The sequence below is a fragment of the Plecotus auritus genome, assembly GCF_963455305.1.
Source record: "Plecotus auritus genome assembly, chromosome: X".
Taxonomy (NCBI): domain Eukaryota; kingdom Metazoa; phylum Chordata; class Mammalia; order Chiroptera; family Vespertilionidae; genus Plecotus; species Plecotus auritus.
In genome coordinates this window covers 144,215,851-144,237,054 of record NC_137784.1, presented here as the reverse complement: position 1 = coordinate 144,237,054, position 21,204 = coordinate 144,215,851, and the positions used below count along the sequence as shown (strand labels likewise).

At 42.8% G+C, this 21,204-nt stretch overlaps 1 protein-coding gene across 3 annotated transcripts in view; it reads right to left on the bottom strand.

Moving 5' to 3' along the window:
• MED14 (mediator complex subunit 14) overlaps positions 1-21,204 on the bottom strand; it is a 64,533-nt gene that overhangs the window by 23,709 nt on the left and 19,620 nt on the right. For all 3 annotated transcript variants that reach the window (XM_080653567.1, XM_080653568.1, XM_080653569.1), the window contains exons 11-18: positions 17,139-17,264; positions 15,270-15,348; positions 12,945-13,104; positions 10,293-10,487; positions 9,782-9,916; positions 5,665-5,741; positions 1,043-1,203; positions 810-956 (exon numbers count right to left, since the gene is read on the bottom strand). In XM_080653567.1, coding sequence (XP_080509693.1) covers positions 810-956; positions 1,043-1,203; positions 5,665-5,741; positions 9,782-9,916; positions 10,293-10,487; positions 12,945-13,104; positions 15,270-15,348; positions 17,139-17,264 — 1,080 coding nt within the window. The remainder of the gene's footprint in view (positions 1-809; positions 957-1,042; positions 1,204-5,664; positions 5,742-9,781; positions 9,917-10,292; positions 10,488-12,944; positions 13,105-15,269; positions 15,349-17,138; positions 17,265-21,204) is intronic.

The following is a 21,204-nucleotide window of genomic DNA, read 5'->3' as shown; positions in this document are numbered from 1 at the left end:
CCTCCTGCACACCTCCTACTGGGGATGTGCCCGCAACCAAGGTACATGCCCTTGACCGGAATCGAACCCGGGACCCTTCAGTCCGCAGGCTGACGCTCTATCCACTGAGCCAAACCGGTTTCGGCAACAAGTTTCTTAAGTCTCTGTGACTTGTTTTCTTCAATTGTAAAATGAAGAATAACTTACCCACCTCATAGAGTGGTTGATTATGAGGAGTTAATACAAGCAAACTGTTTATTACATTGTACGGCACATAGTAAACTCTCTAAGTATTAACTATTATTATAATCTATACTAATAAAAGGATAATATGCTAATTAGACCGGATGTCTTCCGGACAAAGCCACAGTGGCGGGGGCTGAGGCAGAGGGGTTAGGGGCGATCAGGCTGGCAGGCAGAGTGGTTAGGGACGATCAGGCAGGCAGGTGAGCGGTTAAGAGCCAGCGGTCCCAGATTGCAAGAGGGTTGTCTGACTGCGGGATCGGGCCTAAACTGGCAGTCGGACATCCCCCGAGGTGTCCCAGATTGAAGAGGGTGCAGGCTGGGCTGAGGAATCCCTCCCACCCGTGTGCACCGGGCCTCTAGTACACGGGTATACCCATGTGTAAAAATTTCTGGAGACATAATTAACAGTGGTTGTCTCTGAGGGAAGGAAACTGAAGCCAAAGTTAAAAGGGAAACTTATTTCTCATTAGATATACTTTTGCTTTTTTTTTTTTTTTTTAAGAATAGCGCATGTTTTACTTCTTTAGTTAAAAAAGGGGGAGATGCTTTTCCCCCCCACTCAAAAGGAAGATTATCACACGTACCTGGTAGAGAACGTGCAAATTCCAACACACACTCATATAATCGTGCAATGCTATTCCAGTCATTAAGGAACATTTCAACCACTTTCCTACCACCAACGGGTTCAGACAACAGGTTTTCATATGTTAGGTAAACATGCCGGGATGGTCCTGCAGGATTAAAAGAGAAATTAATAGCAATCAGTATGAAAGAAGGCCCAGAAATATACTAAGACAAAGTGTGTGAAGCTTCTCACCTTGTTCCCTGGTAGAAGTGCCATTAAGCGGACAATTTGCAAACACTAACTCTGCCACCCACGTGCGGTTATTTCTACCTTGCAATCGGAAAGTGCAATCGAGGAGAGAGCGGTCCAGCGCCTTCTGGGTTTCCTCACTCACACCCTTACAGGGAGGAATTCTGGTGAGGAGAGACAGCATATGAAGTACTTGCCATCACAGAGAGACAAAAGCACAATGTCTACAATGACAGGAGGGCATTTACATTAGAGCTTCAGTTCCAAGTCTCTGCGAGGCACCTGCTGTAAAGGAAGGAGGCAACTCACAGCAATGCAAGGCAATTACCAGCATTTAACCCGTTTCCATTCGCTTCGACATAGGTCAGGGCTCTCATCTTAACGAAGGGATGTTCGTTTTCATCCTTAATCTTGTTATTAGAGAAGATCACAGTTCTTGAGAATGAAAAATCAAGGGTATTGACTTTCTACAAAATCTGTTTAGAACATCCTCAAGGAAAAACCAAGGGGAACCAGATGCTTGTGAAGTCACTTTGGAAGGCAGGATGATACAGTGGAAAGTACGGGGCGACGGAATCAGGGACCCCCATTTGAATTCTGACTCAGCCGCATTTGAACCCTTGGATTTCAGTTTCCAACTACAAAATGGAGAGAAATAACTACCTCATGGTCAGTGATTTTAAAACATATAAAGTGCTGATGGTGGCTGAGACAGCAGGTATTCATAGATGTTAATCCCCCTTGCAGTAAAACAAATCTTCATCACTGACCGCCGGGACAGAATTCCAGGTTCATTATCATTCCCTTTGCCTCCTCTGTAGAGTAACATGCACTATGATGAGCTTTAAGTATACTAATTCATTTAGCATACATATTACCACTCACACGTATCACATATACAAGAGGCATGTATTAGTTTAGTTGTCTTACCACACCTACCTATCCATTTTCTCGCAATTTTATGACTCTTATTTGTCATAATACACTGAGAGGTAATACAGTTTAGCTGTTTTCAGTAATGGATGAAATGAGATAATATATTCTTTAACCCTACCTACATTATCCTGTCACTCATGGGGAAGGTGGACCAATTCTCAGACTTGGTATGATTATCAATAACTAAGGAAAACAACAACTGTAATTGGAAACGGAATCTTGGTTTAGGCCTCCTGTTCAGAATGTAACACCCGGAACAGGGTTTTTCAATGTTGCAACATTGACATTTTGGGCTGGACTCTGTTGTGGAGGGCTGGCCAGTGCAGCCCTGGTCTCTCCCTACCAGATGCCAGGAGCACCTTATCCCCTCTTTTAAGTTAATGATAACCAAAAATATCTCCAAACATTGCCAAACATCTAGAGGGCAAAGTACCCTGGGGTTGAGAACCACTGACCCTAGAATAAACGACTTCAGAGAGCGAACAAGAGACAGAAATTGCAGATGGTAAAAAATAAACTCTGTAGGGGGAAGAAATCCATAAGGTTGCATAAAATTAACACAGTACTGAAATTTCCTCAATTAAAAATTCATCACAACTCTTCTTAAACGTACAGCTTTTTAAGTTTTTCAAATGTGAATCTTTCATACTAGAGACCTTTTATTACTACCAGGAAGGTTTTATTTGGGGTAGTTATTATAGGAATCACATACATTGCATATATGCTTTTCTTTAATCCTCACCCAAGGACATGCTTCAAGGGAGGGAGGGAGGGAGGGAGGGAGGGAGGGAGGGATAGCAATTAGCTGCCTTCCGTAGGCGCCCCAACTGGGGATCAAACCCGCTACCCAGGTATATGCCTGGACTGAGAATCAAACTGGCTACCTTTCAACCAACTGAGCCACTCCAGCCGGGCACACATATGCCTGCCCTTACCCTTCAAAACATAACCCTAACCCTAAGAGTTATAAAGCAACCGATTCAGACAGATTTTTCAATCTTGGTTTTGAAAATGTAAATGCAATACATTTATCTTCCTTTCACATAAAATAGGTATTTCATGAAATCCATCTGGTTAGAAAATGAACACACAGAAGCCAGCACATTTTCAAGTAAGAACTAAGTAAGAATAAGACTCCTTCCAATTGATGGTCTCGGGAACAATATAACCTTGAAAACATATTCCATGTCACTTTCTTAATCTGTGACATAAATATAATTGGCTTACCCCAAGAAACTTGGACAATATTTACTTGCTTTTAAGGTTATAAATGTAACAGAGAGAATAAAAGTAAACTACCTTCTTAGGCAGGAGGATTATGAGTTCTCAAAAGGGGACTGAAATTGCTTTCATAAAAATGCTGAGCATAAGATATTTTAAAACTCTTGCAAAATATGAAAACATAACTAAGAAAATAGGACACAAAAGTTATCACCTACTCATCTGCAGTTGCCAAGAAGAGTGAAAAGAAAAAAAAATACCCTGCATTTGAAGCCGAAGTAATTCAAAACGGAATGCAATTAAATTAAGAGTACTGCATTTTTCCTATTGATTTCCATTGTAAGACTAGCTCTCCTGCTCCGGAAAACCGCATTTCGTAGAGATGGCATTATAATAGCCAGGAAGGGAAGCTATTCAGTTCTTCAAAGCTTTATCTGGAGTAAGCACCAGGGCACACAGGTGGTGTGTATGCCACGTGCTAGCCTTTCCCATCTTCCACAGCAGCGAACTGATTCCCGAGGAACAAAAACGGAAGGCCTGCTGGCTCGGATTACAGAGCTGCCCTGTCTTCGCAGACAGGAATTCAATCAGTAAAACTGCTTACGTGATTTATATTATTAAACATCTAAGAAATAATACAAATGCCAAAAAGAGAAAATGCTTTCTGCACGGAAAAGGTCGATCTGTTGCCCTGGCCGGTGCTGCTCAGTTGGCTGAGTGCTGTCCCATGCACCGAAGGGTCTCCAGTTCGTTCCCAGTGAGGGAACATACCCAGGCTGCGGGTTTGATCTCCCATCGGTGTATGTGAGGGAGGCAACTGATCGGTTTCTCTCTCTCTCTCTCTCTCTCCCTTCCTCTCTCTCAAAAAAATCAATGGAAGTGTATCTCTCTCTCTTCAATGGCATGCTCCCTTTGCAAGTCCATCCTGGCCACCTTATGGAGCACAAACAATGCATTAGCTTTCCTCTTAAGCACCCTTTGGCCCCTTGCCCTCTGTTTAGAACCAAGCCAAGCCCTCTGCCCATCTCCCTCTGTGAACTCCTTCCTGGTGATCTAATTTACGATCCCAGCTCAATGACTATCACCTTGGTGATGACTCCTAAGCAGCTCGCGCTAACCGACTGTGCCACTGGAGCTCCGGACTCATCTACCTGCGCTGCCCAGACCTGTCTTCTGAGCTTGAGACATCCTTACCTGCCCAAAGGGGCGTCCAGGCACCTCAAACTTAGGGAAGCCCCTCAAACTCACATCTCCAGTGTCCCTATCTTAGACAACACCACACTCATCCATCATTCAAAAACACTTGTTTAATGATGTCAGCTTCTGTTTAAAATCATCTGATGGCTTCTTATTGCCAGTAGGATCAAGTCTAAATTCCTTAAGGACACTTAGAAAACCCCACGGGACCTGCACCCTCCCTGCTGACCTCTCCCCCACTCCTGCCATGCTGACCTTCCCAGTGCCAGGATGCTGACCTCTCTCCCACTCCTGCCATGCTGACCTTCCCAGTGCCAGGATGCTGACCTCTCTCCCACTCCTGCCATGCTGACCTTCCCAATGCCAGGATGCTGACCTCTCTCGCACTCCTGCCATGCTGACCTTCCCAGTGCCAGGATGCTGAGCTCTCCCCCACTCCTGCCATGCTGACCTTCCCAGTGCCAGGATGCTGACCTCTCTCCCACTCCTGCCATGCTGACCTTCCCAGTGCCAGGATGCTGACCTTCCCAGTGCCAGGATGCTGAGCTCTCTCCCACTCCTGCCATGCTGACCTTCCCAGCGCCAGGATGCTGAGCTCTCTCCCACTCCTGCCATGCTGACCTTCCCAGTGCCAGGATGCTGACCTTCCCAGTGCCAGGATGCTGAGCTCTCTCCCACTCCTGCCATGCTGACCTTCCCAGCGCCAGGATGCTGAGCTTTCTCCCACTCCTGCCATGCTGACCTTCCCAGCGCCAGGATGCTGAGCTCTCTCCCACTCCTGCCATGCTGACCTTCCCAGTGCCAGGATGCTGAGCTCTCTTGCCTCCAAGCCTTCGCAAAAGCAGTTACCCCTCCTGGCGAGGACCGCCCCTGCCCCCCCTGCTCCCCTTCCTCTAATCCTCACCTCTCCCGCGGTCAGAGCGCAACTGGTGCTTTCCTGACTTCCGAACTAGCCCAGATCCCCCTGCTGTGTTACCCGGAGCGCCCTGAAGGGCTCCATCAGAACGCAAGCCTGACAGAGTCACACTCAGGAGACATCTGCTGAATGAAGAAAAGCAAAGCAGAGGAAAGAAAACCTAAAATACCAAGCGGTGCTAGACTGCCACTCGGTGAAGGAGAATCCGCCCCCAGATCTTAGCAATTCTGGGCAGAAATCCGTGGCTCCCACAGCTTCTGACTCGGCTTTATGCTGACCCCTGAGAGGACAGGAGCGGCTCTGGCCGTGGGGCTGCCATGGGTGGCACCCAGCGACACACATGACAGGGACTTACTTCAATAAGCGAATTGCATGGCTGAAGCCGTCCCCTTCCATTTGCACTCCTTGATGGGGAATCTCCAGATTGGACAACTAGGAGGAGAAAAGCACAGTTAGATCAGACCACCACCTTTACCAGGGAAACTACCTTCTCTAAATCCCCCTGCTTATTCTCACGGTCCCTTTCCTAGGGCCACTCCTTCTCAAAGCTGCGACATATGAGCCACGAGCACTGTCCGCATCATTTCATTTTCTGGGAACTAAAGTCCAGTGACACTCAAAGAGGACCCAGAGCTTCTAGTTAAAGAACACCTCCATAGGTGATAAACCTTCAAAACTTGGGAGACGGATCTCATTTTTGTAGTGAACCAGAAGCAATCCATAACCTGTTCTGGTGGCTCCAAATGATTCAGTTGTAAAATACGATTGGTTTACCAGTGTAATTCAATTATATTCGTTTGAAACACTGTCTGAATGATAGTCAGATCTCACTTCTAATCACAATTATTTTTTTAGTTCCGAACCTTTCTGGAATACATTTTTATTTTTTAAAAAAATATATTTTATTGATTTTTTACAGAGAGGAAGGGAGAGGGATAGAGAGTTAGAAACATGGATGAGAGAGAAACATCGATCAGCTGCCTCCTGCACACCTCCCACTGGGGATGTGCCCGCAACCAAGGTACATGCCCTTGACCGGAATCAAACCTGGGACCCTTCAGTCCACAGGCCAACGCTCTATCCACTGAGCCACACCGGTTAGGGCCCATTTTGATTTTTAACAAACCGATTCCTGTAGAGCCCGTGAAGGAAAGAGTTCCCAGTGGGAGGGCAGAGAAAGTGAGGTATAAAGATGATGCGGGAGAGTGCCCGAGACCCTCCCATGGCATTCTAGGGCAGTGGTCGGCAAACTCATCAGTCAACAGAGCCAAATATCAACAGTACGACAACTGACATTTCTTTTGAGAGCCGAAAACCGACTTCGGCGCGTGGGCCACCAAGTTTCAATCGCACTGTATGTGTGCGCCCGCCCGTGGTATTTTGTGGAAGAGCCACTCTCAAGGGGCCAAAGAGCTGCATGTGGCTCGCGAGCCGCGGTTTGCCGACCACTGCTCCAGGTTATTTAGGTGTGCCAGAAAGTCATCTGATGGACCAAAGGAATACTTGCCTTTGGCAGACTGTTTATGTTGCCTTGGTCCAGAAAGGGTTTACGGCAGCCCTAAGGATCTGAATGAACCCTGGGCTTCTGGCCTGGGAAGGGCAAAGGTTTAGAAAAGGAACCCCTGACCGAATACCAGGGGTCCTCACACTTTTTAAACAGGGGGCCAGTTCACTGTCCCTCAGACCGTTGGAGGGCCGGACTATAGTTTAAAAAAAAAACTATGAACAAATTCCTATGCACACTGTGGGCCCGGGACGTGTCGGCTGCTGAGCAGGACAGGCAGCGGCACCCGGCGGGCCGGATCCATGTCCTCGGCGGGCCGCATGTGGCCCGCGGGCCGTAGTTGGAGGACCCCTGAAATAGGCAGTAGGGGTTCAGATTCAAAAGGAGTCATAGGGTGAAGGGCTCAAAAAATGTTGCCTTTATTCTATGGATCACATAAATAAACAGCCCTGGTAATATTAGATTTTGTTATTCACGTCTCAGTACAAATTGCTTTAAGCAGAAAATGTGCTTGCTTTTGTCTTTAACGTGTCTTTTTTTGTTGAGAGAAGAAAAGCAGGCAAGGTTTTTAAGAGCTTGACTGAGTTGACAAGAGCTCAGATGTCTTATGTGTGTAACAGGTATGGGAGTGAAGAGAAGGGGCCAGAGAGGACATGTGTCTATAGGTGTTAGTCCATGTGGGCACTACAAAGACACATGTCTGTGATTTCTAGCCTGGGGGCGGGGGCGAGACCAGGCAGGAAAAGAGGAAACAATTGCATTACTTTGCCCCCGGACACCATGCACCCTCCCTTCCTACTGCAAAGGCAGTACTGCCTGACGCTCATACGCTCAAGCCACACAGCACAATGAGGAAGGCCAAGGACACAGTCAAGCAGACAGGAGGCCCGGACACGGTCTGTACAGTCTAGGACAGCCGTGGGCAAACTACGGCCGGCGGGCCGGATCTGGCCCGTTCGGCTGTTCTATACAGCCCGCGGAGCCGAAAGAGCGGAGGGTTCTCTTGCTCTCCCCTCCGCTCCTTCACCAGCAGCAGTGTTAACATGGCAACGTCGGGAAACACGGCCGCAGCTCCTTCTTCTGAGTGGGCGGGTTTATATCCGCCCATTCAGTAGAAGGAACAACCTCTCCATCTTCCAGAGGCTCCTTGGAATGCCCGCGGACGCGTCCCCCAACATCAGCCTGGGAATGCGGAGACACGTTATCGTGGTGATGGAGGGAGACACACCCCTGGAGAGCACAGGATCAGAGCATTAGCTAAAAAGGAGACCAACAACACTGTTCCCACTGAAGTTGATGTTTTAAAGACCAAAAACCTTTCAACCCAGTCTACACTGCCATCTACATCTACGTCCCGGGCATAATTTGGAAGTTGCACTAAAGAAAATGTTTAATTTACTGTTTACACATTTTGTTCTTTTCTATTTGTTTTAGTTTTAAATTATTTTATTATATTTAAGTTTAATTTGAAAGGCTTTTGTACCTTTCCTTCGTTAGGCAATTTTATTTTGCCTTTGCCATGTTCAATATAAGGTATGTTATTGTGCTATGATTCCTCCATTTTTTGAAGTTTCCAATTATAATAATTAGTGTTTACATTCTTCTTGTTAAAATGTTTGAAATGAATAAAACTATTGAAATAAATAAAAAAAAAGACCGTACCCTTTTATATAATGATGTTTACTTTGAATTTATATTAGTTCACACAAACACTCCATCCATGCTTTTGTTCCGGCCCTCCGGTCCAGTTTAAGAACCCACTGTGGCCCTCGAGTCAAAAAGTTTGCCCACCCCTGGCCTAGGAGCCGTGGCCAGTGCCCAGAAGATATTGCTCAAGCTCACAGCTCTAGTAGCTGCGACACGGAGGACAGCAGGATGTATTTTAGGGGCCCATTCCTGGGCTTGCGTTTCTCAGGGCTACTGATGCTCTCTCTTCACAATGTCGCAGCTGGTGCCCACCTGAGATCCCAAAGCTCTATGAAGCAGGGGTCAGCGGAGAACAGCTCGTGGCCGAATCCAGCCCACTGCCTGTTTTTATAAATAAGTGTTACTCGACGACAGCCATGCTCATTTTTTAAAGTACCAACCATGGCTGCTTCACACCTCACAACAGATTTGAGTAGCTGTGGTATGAGACCATATGACCCACACGCCTAACTATTTACTATCTGGCCCTTTCCAAAAAAAAGCTTGCCAACCCCTGCTCTAAAGCACGGCAGTGTTTTCTGGAAGTCTTCCCGAGACTGTCATCATCAGGGCAACTGACACACTCCACTTTCGCATTTTCAGATCTCCTCCTTCCTTCACAATAACTCCCAGAGGGAAGGAGTCTTACAAAAAGTAAAACTTCAACTAGAGCGAAAGAATCTAGGGTTTAAGGGTCGCCGATCCTTGTCTAAAGCCCTTGATGAAAAGCACAGATTCTGTCTGTTCCCTCCCCTTTTACTTTCATGTTTGGGGGTCATGCTGGATGATACAACTGTGTATTCTGGAAAAACACGAATTCTGCGTAAGTCTACGCCTCTTCCACGTGACAAAAGTAAATTCAGTTTAAGATTCTTTCTGACCTGCTTCTCAGAAAGGAACCCAATCTTGTTACTGTGTAAGCAATATGCATAGCTTCATCAACACAAAAATAAGCCACCCCCTTATCAGCTGGCCATGTCCAACAGAGTTAAATAATGCTGCTACAAAGGGGTATACAAGATGTTAATTCGCAAAAGCTGTCCTTTTGTTTTAAAACTGAAAAGAATTTGCCTTCTACTTCCACCAAGAGCAGAAGGCACACAATTTCGGATGGGAGAGATGAAATAATTTGTTGTTTTACATGTATGATTTCAACCCCATCCCTCCCAAGATGAACAAGATTGACAATCATTCTGATTCTCCTAAGGGAATCCATGTAGCTTTAGCAAAGCATCTGAAAAACTACTTTCATTTAGAGTACCCAAAATCGTTACAAAATTACCTCCAACCGAAGTCCTACAAACGGCATGTTTGTATCACACACGGCGACAAAGTGAGCTAGAATTTTATTGAAGGCACACATTTCTCCTGATCGTTTGGTTTTCTTAGGTTCTAGTGGACATGTATCATCAGACAACTAGAATATAAGTAAAAAACAGAAAAAAGTGTATGTGATACAATTAGTTAAGGCAGTTAAACTACGATAAAGCTCAAGGTTAAGTAAAAATCTTACTCATTCAGCAAATATTTACTGGGCAAATATTGGCCTAAACACGAGAAATTTAGCAGTAAATATTGTGTATTTAACAAGTTCTCTTGTGGAAAATGGTGTACAGTTAATTATTAATTAAAAGAGAAGCATTTCCAAGAAAATGTAGACAATTATTACTTACATCTTATTGCTGCCTCGTCTGTTAAAAACTACCTAATTCTTTCCCATATTAAAAAGATGCTAAGACTACAATGAAGGTAACGTACACAGATTCTGTGCTTACTTGCACATGTGAGCATACCTTGCGCTTGGTACCGGTTCGGGGCTGTTTCCCGGTTTTTGTGCGGAAAATCAGTTCCTGGATGTTGTCCTTGAACTGCTGCAGCAGGAGTGCCATGACAGGGCCGTCCTCGCGCTCCCCGGCGCTCACAGACAGGAAGTAGTACTTGTAGGACAGCTGTGTGGGTTTACTGGGGACCTCCAACATCTCTACGACCTAAAAAGGCCCACAGAAGAAATGAAACTCAGAGAAATAACAGGGGCTGGATATGTTCCTCCTGATATCAAGCAGGGCTTAGAATGATAAATCTAATCATCTATTTTTTCTTTAAACAACACAAATTAATCGTGATGTCAAAAAGCATTCCCACCCAGTAAATATATAATTTTCTAAAAAATTGATCAGACTAAAGAACAACAACAGTAGAAACCTTAAACTATAGCAAATGGGACATTTAGACTATTTTCATTAGATGTTCTTGATATTCCTGCCTTAGCTTATAAATTGGGGGGGAAAAAGTTATGCTTAAGTCCAGCAGCTCTGCTAGATTTTTCTACAGTGTTACCTATTTCAACTTGCCCTGCTGTCTCCCTTAACCATTAAAACATCCTAAGAATTCCATTATTATGGCAGAAAAAAAGGACAACTATCTCTCATACTTGGAAGCATATAAAGATGAACCCCGTCTTTTCAACAGAAAAAATGTAGTCACTGTGAGGATAACGATAACAATATCACCAACAAGATGACAGGAGCTTGCTAGGCGCCATGCACTGTCCTAACTACTTGACAGACGCTAACATATTTAATCCTCCTAATAACTCGGTGAAATGGAATTGTCTCCGTTTTCCTGATAAGGAAACTGAGGCACTAGAGTTGGGTTACTTGCCCAAGGTCTCAGAGCTGAGAAGCGATGGACTCACTTTGATCCCAGAAGTCTGGCCTAGAGACCTTGTTCTTACTCACCGCGCCAGCTTACTGTTTTCAAGGTCTATCTGAAATTTAAGAAATGTCTCCCAAATACTTTAGTAAGAGAAATAAAAGCCTTAGGCAAAGCTCTTGACCAACACTTTCCTCTCTCTCATCCTGCCTCCCCCCTCCCCCTCCCCAATACTCTCTTCAGGAAAATGGCCAGCACCTAAGCATCACACTGATACACCTGAGGAAATGGAAGAGTTAAAAGTAAAATGGCCGAAACCGGTTTGGCTCAGTGGATAGAGCATCGGCCTGCGGACTGAGGGGTCCCGGGTTCGATTCCGGTCAAGGGCATGTACCTTGGTTGCGGGCACATCCCCAGTGGGAGGTGTGCAGGAGGCAGCTGATTGATGTTTCTCTCTCATCGATGTTTCTAGCTCTCTATCCCTCTCCCTTCCTCTCTGTAAAAAATCAATAAAATATATTTAAAAAAAAAAAAAAAAAAAGGAAAATGGACACTTCACCAAAGAAGACCTATGGATGGCCAATAAGCGTATGAAAAGATATTAAACATCATCAGTCATGAGGGCAGCGCAAATTAAGACTACAGTAAGATACCATTACACATCAGAATGGCTAATTTTTAAAAATTACAGTATCCAGTGCTGGCAAGAATGTGGAGCAGCCGAAACCGGTTTGGCTCAGTGGATAGAGCGTCGGCCTGGGGACTGAAGGGTCCCAGGTTCGATTCCGGTCAAGGGCATGTACCTTGGTTGCGGTCACATCCCCAGTGGGGGGTGTGCAGGAGGCAGCTGATTGATGTTTCTCTCTCATCGATGTTTCTAGCTCTCTATCCCTCTCCCTTCCTCTCTGTGAAATATCAATAAAATATATTTAAAAAAAAAAAAAAAAAAAAGAATGTGGAGCAATGGGAACTCCCATGTGTTGCTGGCAAGAATGCAAAATGGTCCGGCCATGTTGGAAAAGTTTGGCAGTTTCTTATAAAGCCAAACACTTACCATATGACCCAATAATCGCACTCCTAGTTACTTATACAAATGAAACAAAAATTTAAGTTCACAAAAAACCTATATGCAAATGCTCACAGCAGTTTTACTGATAATTATCCCAAACTGGAAACTACCCAGGTTCTTTCTACTGGAGACTGGTTAAACAAACTGCCCCACCGATCCCATGGACTACCACTCAGCTATAAAAGGGGTGGACTATGATACACACAACAGTAAGAATCTTACTATGCACTGAAAGGTATATGCAACCAATAAAGTGGATATGTATACCTTCAATCAATTAAAGATTAGAAAATAAAGCTCCTTCAGCTCCATATTAAAAGGCTGCATTATGCAAGTCAACATTTGATTAAAACCAAATCAATTTATCTGACACAAACAACATCTCCAAACCCTCACCGTAGTTGCGTTCAGTTTTTTTCTTCTTATTCAAAGATGATGCCTCATTCCAAGCAGAAATTAGGCCTCACCATAGGAAAGATCCCAGGGTGAGAAATGGGGGTATATCTTATATTCCCCAAGCCTGCCTGCACATTATGAAATTTCTTAGAATTTTCCTCTCTCTCCCAACCCTACCATTGTTCCTGCCCTCCTGGGTTTAGAATCACTATACAAAAGTCAGTTATCCAATAAAATACATTTGCAAATGAACTTAAACAATAGATCATTCAAGATACTGACAGAATTACTGAACTGGACCACCCAAATCACCCCTCTGCATACTTACAATGTAGTACTGTGGAAGGCGGGTAAGTTTAATGAACAGCTTATTCTTAGAAAGTTTTCCAATAGGATGAGTTGAGTAATTGGACAGCTGCAATGTTTCAGTGCTTATCGTAGGCAGATGTTTTATAGATTGTTTGCACCGCTGTTGTCCAAGCCAAAACCTTAATTTAAAAAAGGTAGTCCACATCATAAAATCACAGAATTTTCTGATGAACATTATGCTAAGTGAAAGAAGCCAGTCATAAACGATCACATACTTTATGACTGCATTTGTATGGAATGTCCAGAAAAGGACAATCTACAGAAATGAAAAGTAGGCTCATCCTTGCCTGAGGCCGAGGCTGGGAATGGGAATTAAGTGTAAATGAGCACCTTTCTGAGGTGATAAAAAATGTTCTAAAATTGGATTGTGGCTATGGTTGTAAACCTCAGTAAATTTACTACAAGTCATTGAATTGCACACTTAAACTGGGTGAATTTTATGATAAGCAAATTATACTTCAGTGGTTATTTCAAAAACATTAATGTTGCATGATAAATTAGTGACGAACTGGTTATTCATCAAAGATCATTTGAGAAACAGTATAATAACTGACAACCAGAGGATTTTTTTAAAAATCGTCACCTGAGCCTGTTTTTATTGATTTTAGCGAGAGGAAGGGAAGAAGGAGGAGAGAGGAAGGGAGAGAGGAAGGGAGGAAAAGAGACATTGATCAGTTGCCTCCCATATGCACCCCAATCAGGGATCGAACCCACAACCTAGGTATGTGCCCTGACCCGGAATCACACCTGCAATCTTTTGGTGCCCAGGATGATGCTCCAACCAACTAAGGCACCTGGCCAGGACCAGGGGACCTTTCCTATGTGAGTTTAAGGCTTTTGGGATTTAGCTTTCTGGTTTTAGTTATATTTCTGCAGGCTGGAACTGCCAGATAACCTTAAGTTATGCAAAATGTGAATTATGAAGCATTTAAGTATTTAAACCTTGCTTGTTTAGCCAAAATGCACAAAAAATGATGCTAAACCACAAAAATTTTAGAAATTGTTAGAGTAATGACTATCATTTTTCACATACAAACTAAACAGCTGTTCAAAAGGCTCATGTAAAAAAAAAAAGGTTCATGTAATAATATCTCTCTACTGGCATTTCAAATCATGTCCTGTTAATGAGAAAAATGACTTGAGATCAAAATGTTTGAATTTTTACCACCTAAAACTTCCAAAGGGGAAGAGGTAGGCTAGAAGATCACAAAAGCAATAGATCCACCCCTTCTCCATTTGCCAGCTTTAGCCTTGATCTCTAAAATTTTTATTTCTCTCTTGGAATTTTTGTTGATTTATTAATTTTAAGAGAGTTTGTTAGAGTTGCTATAATGGTACCTGTGTGGACTGGAGTGGTAATGAAACCTTCAAGGATTATCTCTAGCTCCATTTTCAATTTTATTTAGTTTCACAGTATGAAGCATTCAAAGGATTTTGAGACAAACTGAACGATAGTATCAGAGAAGCAGAAATGATTATTTTGAAAGTGTCAGCTGGTAGGTGCATACCCTGAAGGTTCTCCTGGATAAGAACAAATAAGGCACTACTGCAGAGAACACTAGCTACAATAAAATTCCTTGTGTAGAGCCGAAACCGGTTTGGCTCAGTGGATAGAGCGTCGGCCTGTGGACTGAAAGGTCCCGGGTTTGATTCCGGTCAAGGGCATGTACCTTGGTTGCGGGCACATCCCCAGTGGGAGGTGTGCAGGAGGCAGCTGATCAATGTTTCTCTTTCATCGATGTTTCTAGCTCTCTATCCCTCTCCCTTCCTCTCTGTGAAATATCAATAAAATGTATTTTTTTAAAAAATTCCTTGTGTAGCGTACTTGTGCAAGAGAAAAAGTGGCAAGGAACAAAAGTTCAATGTCATGCCCTTCATACCTACATTTGCTCTAGAGGGGAACTTAATACGAAGCACTGCCATCCTGGACCTATTCCAAGAGAATTTAGATTCGATCATTAAGTACTAAAAGGTGTTCAAGCTTCACGTCATAGACATTAAGGACCGACCAAGAGCAATAATGGAGCCCAGCTGGCATGGCTCAGGGGTTGAGCGTCCACCTATGAACCAGGAGGTCACGGTTAGATTCCCGGTCAGGGCACAAGCCTGGGTTGCAGGCTCGATCCCCAGTGGAGGGGCGTGTAGAAGGCAGCCGATCCGTGATTCTCCCTCATCCTTGATGCTTCTCTCTCTCTTTCCCTCTCCCTTCCTCTCTGACATCAATAAAAATATATACTTTTAAAAAGTTTCCATTTTTAGTATTGAGCTAAATAATTAAGCTTACTTAAGTTGTTGAACCCAAGGAACAATCCGTTTCATATCATCATTCACAGACTTCTCCATGTCATCCAAAGTGGCCTGATCTAGAAAAGAAAGCATTTTAATTAATTGCTTGTACAATTAATTAAAGACACAAAATATCTAGATAGCCCAAAACTTAAATGAAATTATTGTTTTAGGCAGAAAGGAATGTTACTTTTGAGTTAGAAAAAAACTAAACTAAATGCATCATTAGGCATAAATTAACCTAATCTGTTTTCCCTCTTTAACATTTAGGGAGAGCTATAGTTAAGACAACTAATGAATAGCAAATGTATACTTGCAACAAGAATCAGTAACAAATACATGAATTAATTCTTTGCCTATATTTTAATTCCCAAAATTCTTAGTCAATTGTTATTTTTAACGTATCTGTATCGAAAGCTCTTAATATTACTAGACGAAGAACCTTAACAATTATAAAAACTATAGAACTCCATTATGATACTTATTAAACACAAATGGTCTCTGGCATAAACAAGAGCTGCTGGCTGAAGATTAGCATACTAAATGTCACTTAGAATTTTTAACGACACTAGATAATGCTAATAATAGAATGTTGAGCAAAAAGCTAAATATAAAATGATTTCAACTAAAGAAAAAAATACAGAAAAAAGAAAAAAACACTGCTATGGATTGAACTGTATTCCCCTACCTGCCCATGACTGGCGAGGCAGGGCCTTCAGGAAGTAACTAAGCTCAGATAAGGTTGGGGGCTTCATGATGAGATGCGTGCCCTTATAAAAAAGGCCAGAAAGCTTGCTCTCTCCCTCTTCCTGCCACGTGAGGACAAGTGAGAAGGCCGGAGTCTGCCAGCCAGGAAGAGAGCCCTGACCATAACTCAACCGAGCTGGCCACCTGCTTCCAGACTTCTGACCCCCAGAACTGTGGGAAAACACTCTGTGGTTTAAGCGCCTGAGATGAGTGAGATAAGCAGATACCCTAAAATAACAACGATTGCCAAGAGAAACTATTTTCTTCTCCTTCTCTCATTTCCACATGTTTAGGTTTTTACTGATGAGTATGTACTGTGTTAATAATCAAGAAAACAGTTAAATAAAGTTTTTAAGGACAAACAACAATTGCCTGGTTGGTTTGGAACCATAGTTAAAAGGTAATTCATAAATGTGTCACTTATCATTTAGCCATCACACACGTGATGTGATTCAAAGTAATTCGGGCAGTACTCCACGCGCAGCTTGGAGAAAAATCTCTTTATAGCCAAACAACGTAACTAGAAAACCTTTTATTTTCAGCAATCTATGTAGCTCAATGTTAATTTCAAATGGCAAATGTGCTAATATACTCAAGAGCCATGTTCCATTAGCAACACAAAAGCCCTAAGTTCCTAGTACTTCACCATTTTAGAACACCAACTCAGTAACAGAACATGTAAGAAATCAAACTTTAATTTCTACTTTATTTAAGCCAGAAAAAAATCTTTTCCTCCAGGATTCTGTACCCCAAGTTACCTTAGAAGTTTATAGCCATGAATGACATGAGAATCCCTTGTGGCCATCTTCATGTCTCCCAACTATTAGTGGTAAAATCGTTACATCTAAAACACATCAGCCATCAACATTATGACTTTTACATGAGAAGCAACATGAATGTACTTCATATTGGGAAGTTTAACTTCCGGTACAAGAAAATCCAAAGTGGAGCTAAAATGGGCCCCAAGGAACAGATGTCAGCAAGTTATTCTTCCCATATCCACTCCTCTCCACACTGCTCATGCCGCTCTTCTCAATATCTAGTGGCAGAAATTTTTAATTTTGCTTTTGTTAAAAGTATTTTTCCTTACACTGAATGACTATATCATTTATTAACTTACCAAGTCCATAAAGCATCAATTGGAACATTCCAGAATGCAAATCCACAAAAATGTGTAGACACTCCGAATTACCACAGGGCTCCAAGATGGGAACGACGAGAGCTGGAAGTGCAGTCTCTATGGAAGCTGGACAGTTAAGAATTAAAAATTATATTTCTATCTGAGCATTTCTAAAAAAAAGAAAAGTATATGTCAGAGACTAGAAACAAGTCAGCTATTAAACAATCCTGACTGTTAGAAGAAAAACAGGATTTTTGCAAAATTGGAATATATGAAGGCAATTAGGAGCTCAAAAGGAAAATGTAATCTTCAACGTGGCGTGAAACAAATATGCCCCACTCAAATATTATAGCAAAGAAGTCCCAAGAGGCCTTAGAAACCATTAAAATAGCCAGGGAAAATTTAACCCCATCAGTGAGCTGGGTCCTAGTTTTACTTTCACTCAGTAATGACCAATAAGTTAATTTTTAAGGATTTTCTTTTTTATATAGTGGGAAGCAAATCAGTTGTTTGGTAAATCAAAGAAGTTTCATCTACGGCATAAATACTCTCAATGCCATTCTTCACAAAGAAAGGTTTTCTGGCAATTAGGGCCCATGCGTTTACAAAAACAAGCAACACGTGAGAATTATTGAACATCGCCGATTATACAGGAAAATGTTTTCCATTATTTGTGTAGCTCATTTTCAAGTTACAGATAAAATAAGAACAACAGGCAACTTCTATACACAAACTCCCAAAGCTGCCAGTAGACTTGGCCTCGGGTTCTCGGTGTTTCCAGCAGGCCTAATGGACCTTCCCTTCACCCCACAAGCTGGGGAGCAGGGTAAGGAAGGAGCACAGCACTGAGATCAGATGGGAGCTGGGAAAGGAACAGGCTCTGGCGGCGGCCGCATTCCTAGCGCTAACACAGGAGAAAGGCAGCAGGAGGAGAGCGGAAACGGAGGCCCAGCCTTTCCTCAGGGCTGGCTTCTCCGTGTTGTTTTGTTAAACAAGGACAGTAGCATCTTGCTGTCCATGCCCTGGGTCCTTGGGAGGAAAAAGTGACAGGTGTGTAAAGGTGACTTAAAAAGCAAAGTGCTTAACAATGTACATTACCTTTACGAATCAGAGAGACAACCCAAACCATCTTATTATGAATTTGCAATAATTAAAATGAGTGAAGTTACCCTTGGTACTATCTATACAAATTATCAAACAAATTGATAAAGCCAAAAAATGGAAAGAGACACAGTCAGATGAAAACAAGCTGCTTTCAAGTGTATCTGGTACATCTCTGTATACAAATGTTTAACAGCAGATCCAGCAGAACTCTCACCTAAAAACAAATAAAAAATAGAACAAAAAACAGAACAAAAAGGCACCCACAGGAATTTCTTTACAATACTTTATAATTCAGAACAGTGTGACAAATTAGTTCATGTTCTGCTGGAATGACTGTGTTAATATAATAAAAAGTACTTACAGATTTGAAGCAGGGTTGCTGACTTTAAAACTTATCTGCACTGTTATAATTCCTAATGGGGTAGAGATATTTTCCTTAAAGCAAAAACATTTTTAAAGTGTAGCAATGGAGTAAAACTAGTTCTGACAACTGGGATAACAATTATAACTTCAATCTAATGATAAAAACTGAGTATCTGTGAAAAGCCAGGTGATAAAGGGGGCGGCAGAAAGGGATTCCAAGGGATCTGACTAAAGCATGCTTTACAAAAGGGATCCAGTAAGACTACATGAGTACAAATGCATGAACATGAATTTAAAAAACAAGGTAAAGCCCTGGCCAGTGTGGCTCAGTGGATAGAGCATCGGCCTGCGGACTGAAGGGTCCCGGGTTTTATTCCGGTCAAGGGCACATGTCCAGGTTGAGAGCTCAATCCCCAGTGGGGGGCGTGCAGGGGGCAGCCGATCCATGATTCTCTCTCCTCATGGATGTTTCTATCTCTCTCCCTCTCCCTCTCTGACATCAATACAAATAGATTTAAAAAACAAAACACAACAACAAAACACACACAAGGGAAAGCACATGTCCTAAGACGGTGGGTCAGCAGGCCCTTTCCTATAGCGGTTCCCATTTCCAGGGCTGTCTGATTGAAGGAGGCCAGAGAGTTCCAACCCCACATGCCAGCACCTCCCGCCCCTCTAAAGCTTAGTTTCCCAAGCACCTTTCTCTAACACTGAGGACTCCACAGACACCCAGGGCTTGAGATCCCGGAAGAGCCTGGACATCCTCTAATTACAAATGAGGAAAATGGGGCCCAAAGAGTGTGATCATTCAAGACACGCAGCTGAGCGCAGATCTTCTGGCTACTAACTCAAGTAGTGACATCGCTGCAAAACGCTGCTGCAGAAAAACCTTTGTAACTTACTCAAACAGCACTTCCTATGTAAACACATGCTTACAGTCTATTTTTCAAAGTAATTTAAATATCCCCTGGGCAATCATATTGAGTTTTTTCACTTACTAAGCCTTGTTTACAGACGATACTAAAGTTCACCAGAGCCTATCACAAGATCACAAAGCCCTATTTTCTGCAATCCCAACAAATGAAATTTTAGAATTTCTCTATTTTGAAAAACTAGAAATAAGAAAAATTAGAAAGAATTAAGATTGCAAAAATACTTTAAGTTTTCATTAAGAACAATTAAATGGGTGTGGGGGGGGATCATCTTTTTAACCAAAGTTACTAGGACAACTGGATATCCCCAAACAAAAAACTCAGTTGGACCCCTACCTGAAAGTAAGAACTAAAACTACAAAACTCTTAGAAGAAAACTCAAGAGTACATCTTCATGACCTTGGGTTAAGTAATGGATTCTTTAGGTTTGACACCAAAAGCACAAGCAACAGAAGAAAAAATAGCCAAATCGGACATTGTCCAAATTAAAAACTTGCGTTACAAACGATACCATTTAGAAAGTGAAAAGACAACTCATGGAATGAAACAAAATTCTTGCAAATCATGATACATGAAAAGGAACTTAAATAAAGAACTGTTATAACGCAGTAATAAAAAAATAATTAATCTAAGTATAATATGGGCAAAGGATCTGGATAGACATTTCTCCAAAAAAGGTAAGTGAATAAGATGCTCAAGAATCATTAGGAAAATGCAAATCAAAACCACTATGAGATACCACTTCACACCCACCAAGATGGCTAGAAACAAAGATAGACAATAACAAGTGTTGGTGAGGATGTGGAGAAAACTGGAATCCTCACATGCTAGTAGTGGAATAAAAAATAGGTGTTAAACATGGCAAAAGGTAAAACATATAGACTCACTATATGACCCAGCCATTCCATTCACAGGTACATATATATGATATTACTCTGAAATGTCCTGGAAGGCAATTCTATAGACAGAAATAGATTAGTGGTTGCCAGGGAGCTGGTGGGGCGGGTGAAGGGGGAGTGACTGCTAATGAGTACATGGTTTCCTTCGGGATGATAAAAATGTTCTAAAATTAGATTGTGGTAATGGTTGCACAACTCTTTGAATATATTAAAAAAACACTGAATGAGTGAATTATATGTGAATTATCTATACTAATAAAAGGGTAATAGGCTAGCCGAAACCGGTTTGGCTCCGTGGATAGAGCGTCAGCCTGCAGACTGAAGGGTCCCAGGTTCGATTCCGGTCAAGGGCATGTACCTTGGTTGCGGGCACATCCCCAGTGGGAGGTGTGCAGGAGGCAGCTGATGGATGTTTCTCTCCCATCGATGTTTCTTAACTCTCTATCCCTCTCCCTTCCTCTCTGTAAGAAATCAATAAAATATATTTAAAAAAAAAAAAAAAAGGGTAATAGGCTAATTAGACCAGGAGACCTTCCGGGAGACCTTCCGATGTCCTTCCAAACAAAGCCATGGTGGCGGGGCCAAGGCAGAGGCGGTTAGGGCGATCAGGCCGGCAGGGGGGGGCAGTTGGGGCGAGCAGGCTGGCAGGCAGAGTGGTTAGGGGCAATCAGGCAGGCAGGTGAGCAGTTAGGAGCCAACAGTCCCAGATTGTGAGAGGGATGTCCCCTGAGGGGTCCCAGATTGGAGAGGGTGCTGAGGGACACCCCC